The 6,206-nt window shown below is 40.4% G+C and overlaps 3 protein-coding genes and 1 non-coding gene across 4 annotated transcripts in view; all 4 read right to left on the bottom strand.

Annotated features, from left to right (window-relative positions):
- Pmar_PMAR016762 (conserved hypothetical protein) overlaps positions 1-855 on the bottom strand; it is a gene marked incomplete at both ends in the record, with an annotated part of 4,099 nt that extends 3,244 nt beyond the window's left edge. The window contains 2 exons of the mRNA XM_002769930.1: positions 194-409; positions 780-855. Coding sequence (XP_002769976.1) covers positions 194-409; positions 780-855 — 292 coding nt within the window. The remainder of the gene's footprint in view (positions 1-193; positions 410-779) is intronic.
- A 2,288-nt stretch (positions 856-3,143) lies between these two features.
- On the bottom strand, positions 3,144-3,216 carry Pmar_PMAR016761. The gene has a single exon. It is a non-coding gene; the product is annotated as a tRNA-Val (tRNA).
- Positions 3,217-3,897: 681 nt separating this feature from the next.
- Positions 3,898-5,590, bottom strand: Pmar_PMAR016760 (DNA-directed RNA polymerase II, putative; the record flags this gene model as incomplete). Its single annotated transcript, XM_002769929.1, has 5 exons — positions 5,461-5,590; positions 4,687-4,816; positions 4,588-4,639; positions 4,194-4,255; positions 3,898-3,996 (listed from the first exon to the last, which is right to left on the bottom strand). Exons 1-5 carry the CDS (start codon positions 5,565-5,567, stop codon positions 3,898-3,900), a joined length of 450 nt encoding a protein of 149 aa, XP_002769975.1. The 5' UTR covers positions 5,568-5,590.
- Positions 5,591-6,041: 451 nt separating this feature from the next.
- Pmar_PMAR016759 (protein-s isoprenylcysteine o-methyltransferase, putative) overlaps positions 6,042-6,206 on the bottom strand; it is a gene marked incomplete at both ends in the record, with an annotated part of 3,052 nt that continues 2,887 nt past the window's right edge. The window contains 2 exons of the mRNA XM_002769928.1: positions 6,042-6,095; positions 6,194-6,206. Coding sequence (XP_002769974.1) covers positions 6,042-6,095; positions 6,194-6,206 — 67 coding nt within the window. The remainder of the gene's footprint in view (positions 6,096-6,193) is intronic.

Raw genomic sequence — 6,206 nt, 5'->3', positions numbered from 1 at the left:
ACGTGAAGTGGCGTCGTAGAACTCGGTGAAAAGGCGGTGAAAAACGCGGTGATATTCGCGGTGATATGCAGTGGTCGTTAAATATATTCTCTACCAGTATTTTTCATATCACGGAAAAAAATTTTCCGGAAAAAATCTCAAACTCAGCTGAGCAAAGCAAAAACACAATTTCCAAATCCATACCAAAACTCACCCACAAGTGCCAGAATATTGCAACGATACAGCATCTCAACTATGCCGATTCCACCATTAGCATCAGCAATATCAGATCTCCGACATACCACACTTTCATCACTTCGTGGTTCTTCCAAATTCGACTCGTTTTCTGTCGTAATAACATCTCTAAATCGCCGGCTAAATGCTGGCTTGAAAGGGTCAACACTGTAGACTCGAAAGCCATCCTCCGTACCTGATATGAAGAAATCATTCAGCGTACTAGGTCCTCGTGATGGAGGTCGCTAAGTTTGATCGTTGTGAATATGGTGAACGCCAACAAAAATTCCATGAAATTTTTCCCCGAATTTTCCCATCGTCATCAACGCGCTCACTCGTCAACGCACATAGCCACGTAATGCTGTAAAATGTATTTTTTACTACTGATTTTCATATCACAAGCAAAATTCTAACACAGCGAACAAGATTCAACGCTTTCTATTTTTGGAAATAAACATGATAACAATGTGAATCGATTGACACCAACTTTTTCACGAGCGTTACGTAATCTCAAAATGAAGAACGCCATCTCGGTTTGCACTACAATTTCGTCGCGCGTGACTCACCGACGACGAAGCAGGTCTGGTCCTGGTTAACTGTGAGGTACAGCAAGTCGTTGAGATGATTAACAGACAGATCCATTTACGTAAGCAAGTACAGACAACAACTGCCATTGCGTAATCCAAAGGTCCCCGGTTCGATTCCCACACCCTCCATTTTTTTATCATATAATCAAACACAATCAAAATTATTTTTTACGGTCATAATTCGTTAATTTTTAATTTTTTTCCGCGTTTTTTATATCCAAGCTTAGCATTCCTACACAACTAGGGAAATTCCCAGAAAAATCACTCAGAAAAAAATCACCGCGCGCCCAAAAATTGAATTTGGTTAATTTCAAAAACTCCCCCACTGGAATTCACCCGTCTCGCGAGCGCTTGATTTTTGCGGCAGAGGCAATTCAAATTCCCGACAGATTATGTGATTCTCAACGGTCCCAAAATGAATATCGCGCGATTTTTGCAAAAAATTTTGGCAGGAATATTTCCATTCTACGGTAGCCGCTCTACTTATCTTTTTTTTCACACCCGATGATCATAGAGGAGCCATCATCTGGCTTTATACGGATGGAATAAAGCCAGATAAAATACATCTTTGAGAATTATTTTCTGCAGAACGTCTGCAGAAATTATTTCTGCATAGCGCTAAAGAAAAATACAGAAAATACTGTTTTTTACTAACGAAAAAAATACAGAAAATACTGTTTTTTACTAAAAAAAATTTGACCAACTTAATATCAACCAACGAGTATTGACGAGGAAAGGACCCTTTTATGACTTCTCTGGCCCGGCGAAGTCAATTCACAAGAGTAAGCATTCGTAAAAATCAATTTGTTCGACACAATCAAGAAAACTATTTTCTTCAGAAAAATGCAATTTTGATATTCATCATAAGATTTTCCAACACACTGAATCCAGAGAACTTATTAAAATTCAACCTCGTTGAGCGTGTGAGAGAGAGCGTACCAACTCCAGGTCTATCTTCATATTGAGACCACTCAGAAATGTGAGAAACCCACATATTGGAGTTTCACCCTAGTGATATAGAAAAAACACTAGTTGCGGAGCGAGCGAAGCGAGCGGAGCTTATGTTACTGCGCACGAACACTCGTGTGCGTGCGTCCGACCGACCGTGCGTGAGCAAAAATTTCGACCCAACCAGGGCGATTCAGAAGACAAACAGGGTATCATTCTGTCCCCCTTTGACTCCTCATCAGCGTAAAAATATAGCGAAAGTGTGGCTGTTGCTTTTCCCGCTTATTTTCGACGAAACGGTTCTTCGCACAAGAGATGAACTATTAGCTCAGTACGACTCTCAACCGAACGACCCAGGGACAAATCCCACGATGATCATTTTTCTCACATGTCTCTATAAGGAGACAGTGGTCGGCCACGTCGACGACGCCAGCCAACCCCCGACAACCTTTTGTTTTTTAGTCACCCAATTTCCAAAATAATTTCAAAAGCCCGCTGAATTCTTGATAAGAAGCTCAGCGAGCTCCGCCCATTCGCACCGAAGACCTAGTGGAAAATATGTATCACATTCCACTTCGCGAAAAACGCATGTAAGCAGCGAATAAGGCGTAAAACCCGTGAAATGCTGCGTATTTTCCACGGTGTGATCTGTCCGGTGTGATTCGCGAAGTGTTTTTAATTCACTTCATTTACATGGACTTTCATGCCACTTCACGTGAAACGGGTGAAACTCCATTCTCTCTGTGAGAAGTCTCAGTCGCCATATACAGCCAGAATCACCCATACCACACTTTCCGCACATCATCATCATCGCTTCAACTACTTATCAAATCAACAACTACCTACTGCCAGCCTACCATCTCAACGACCACTAAACCGAGAGCAGTGAAAAACTCACATCCGTACACATCTCTACAAACCAATATGAAATTCTCAATACCGTAATTCTACCCAACCTCCACTCCCAAGTTCAAATGAACTCCTCCCAGTAACTACCCGTTGAGTCTGTCCATAGCCTTCTTCTCCGACGATCGCTGCTGTCGTTTAAGGAAGAACAACACTGAGTAGTTATCCCTATCATTAACCCGACGCAATTCCCATACAAAAGAAATACATTTTTCACCCACACCTTTGCAGAAATTCTTCCACCTGAATTCACTACTACACAATTCACTCAGCGATTTTTGTGGCGCGCGGAGGCGCAAAGTCCGCATGAACGTATCAGTGATTTTTAAATATGCAGAAATACATCAGCGCGTAGTCAGGTATTTGCAAAGTGTTTCAATATCATCCAGATTAATGCATATTTGATTCGACTTGTATGCGTCATCGAAAGTCTTGGCCAACTGAGTCACTTCAGCGTGTTCTCCATGTCCCCAAGACTTGTACAAATAATACCAGGAGCGGGGATCGAACCCGCGACCTTCTGCGTGTAAGGCAGACGTCATAACCACTAGACTATCCCGGCGATGCAATCCTCACCAACAAACCAAGGTTGAGCATTAGTAAACGGGAACTTTCTCCACTATATCCTCCTCACCTAAACAGCCTGTTGCGATATATCCGCTGGGGCATTTAAATTCATTACTAATATAATCTGAGCGCATCCCCTCACATTCACCACTCCCTAGCTGAAATCTCCTCACCCTACATTCAGCACAATACCCCATTACATCGTACTTACCAACCGTATCTTCACCAAAATCTCGTTTAACCCGAAAACTTCCATCAACAAAAACGTAAACATAATTTTAACTCCAAGTTGCTTGTCGTTATCTCACTGATTGATATCGTACTCAATGTGAATGTAATTCACCACAGTTAAATCTCATTGAATCAACCATCTCTAATGCTAACAGTGGGAGATTAACCATAACTAGCAGTGAAGAACTGTACATTAAATGTGTGAGAAAAACGACAGATATTTTCATATCCATATTTTGTTTATATTTTCTTCGTGTTTTTCATATTCAGTGTTGGAATGTTCGTTAGCATCCCTCACCTGCGCTCAGGAGTTTACTCACTAATTACGGCAATTTATATACCAATTAATCAAAAATTTTATAATACCACAATTTTCTCACACTCCAAAATTTCTCCCATTTCCCAAAATCATCACCAAACACAACAACATACGACATACTTCAACTTAGAAGCCCATACGTGCTCCCCCAGCACCAACAGTAGCAGCCCCGGCTCCTGCTATCCCTTGATACGCTTTCAAGGAACGATCAAACTCCTTCTCCAACTAAGAACAATCACCACATAAACTACAAATCAACTTCTAAAAATTTCAGTGAAGAAAATTTACGTAAATTTTTTTTGCGATTTTCGTTCCCTTGGACAACCCTGATGAACAACTTTCACCATTACGAGCGATCAATAATTAAATACGGAGAGTAAAAATTCGTTACCACACTTCGTTGAACTAATACGCAACTCTACCTGGTCTCCCTTTGACCGCAACGACTTTAGTGCCTCCTTCATTGCTTCCACTGGAGTAGTCTCTGAAGAATCGAAGATCAATCTTGCACACGCAGTTTAGCGACGTTTTTACTCGGGTTAAATCGCCCAGACCAAGTAGACCGTACTAATGGGGTTTCATGATATCCAGATCCGAACAAATATTCTACGGTGAAATCGAAATTTTCTCAGAGACACTAATGCGTTCTCGAACTTGACATTCAAGTTAAATTTAAAGCCAAATATAAAAACGTTTACCCAAAATGAAACCCAGAAGCAATTCTCATTCCCTTCAAAAATAATTGCTCTAAAATCACTTTCGCGGGATTCGAACCTCCGCCTTCCCCACGAAAGACACGAACTCCAACCAACTCACGTGAAGTAACTTGAACTCTCATCAACAGTTTATTCTCCAACGGATGAGGAACCTATCACCACCTCATACATACCAACAATATAATCAAATCACCACTACCTTATACCCTGCGAATTTCACTTGTCTATTTCTCAATAATTCCGATCGTAGCGCGTGAGCAGCAGTATGGTCCTCTAGCCAAATCGTAAACGTCCCCGTGTTGTCTTGACGTAATTCCGGTTCGTAATAACTACACGCAAAAAAATACATACTATCGATTGAATAATCGATCAGTCATCGCTAGGCGATAATTCGGACGAGTTCTCGCTATGGCGCGATAGTACATATATCTACCCCTATAAATATATTGGAATATACAGTCTTGGAATTAACGATCGTGTACCTCAGCCGATTCCAGAAGCTTACTTACTAATTATAGAATTTTACATACAAGTTCGGGTAGGAGCGCACAGAAGCCAATAAAAATTCCTCGAAATTTCCACAAATGTCACCTACATATGTAGTTGACTACGTGCATATTTTCCCACACCGATTGTATATATCAATAATAAGATGTGGTTAACCAAGGTTTCCCTTTTTATTACTAATTATATATAAATATGGGGCATCCACAGAATAATGAAAACAGATGAAAACAAAAATGGTAAATAAATTATTCATCAATAATAAGTAATATGAAATGTCAGAAACACGAGAAAAAATTTTCCATATTTTCCCCATATTTTTCCACATTTTTCATTCTCAGGAGGAATATATGTTCGCTATCCTCAGCTAAGCTCAGGACTTCACTCAGAAGTTACCAATTACGGTAGAAATGTTCGCGAAACCAACAAGAATTTTTCCAAAATTTCCCAAAATTTTCCCTCTCATTACATCCTTCTTTCTCCACCATGTAAATGCTCATCTCCCTCTGGCAGCTGCAATATCTCGTCAGGATCCGGTTTATTCTCCGAGATCAGCTGCCCGGCGTGCATCGCCATAATGAACAAATAACAATAACGGGAAAACTATAGAAATTATATATTCATCTCGGACCAATTCATGCCATCTTCATAGTGAACAACACGAAAATCTGCGAGGACACCTCAACAATTGTTATAAGTCCGCCAAACCTAGTAAAATGATCACATATTTGATATTTATGTTACCGTAGTTATTTCTAAGGATCCATTTTTAGTTGTTCTTAATATATTGGAGTTTCATCCATTTAACGTGAAGTGGAAGCGTAATACTCTGTGAAAAACGCGATATTATTCGAGGTGATATGCAGTAGTCGTGAAATATATTTTCCACTACTGTTTTTAATATCACTAGGGTAAGACTCCATTGTAACTGATCACTACCAATACAGCCCAGCAACAAACGGCGAGTCTCATCGTCGACAACTCCCACACAACAACGTTATTCCCATAGAAAGGCGTCATTGCTCTCTAGTGCCTCTCCTCAAACGCTCTCTATGCAATGCTAGGTCCATAAGAGGAATCCTGCATCCGACCGCGTGCCGATATCTGGGCATAAAATAAATCTTCATAGTTAATCAGAAATTTTTGAGGAAATTTCGGGGAAATTCTCGTTGGCTTCTGTACACTTCTACCCGAATTCATACGTAAACTTTTATA

This window comes from Perkinsus marinus, assembly GCF_000006405.1.
Source record: "Perkinsus marinus ATCC 50983 genomic scaffold scf_1104296964394, whole genome shotgun sequence".
NCBI classification, from domain to species: domain Eukaryota; phylum Perkinsozoa; order Perkinsida; family Perkinsidae; genus Perkinsus; species Perkinsus marinus.
The sequence above is the reverse complement of the archived record's forward strand: the minus strand, read 5'-3'. Positions and strand labels throughout refer to the sequence as shown.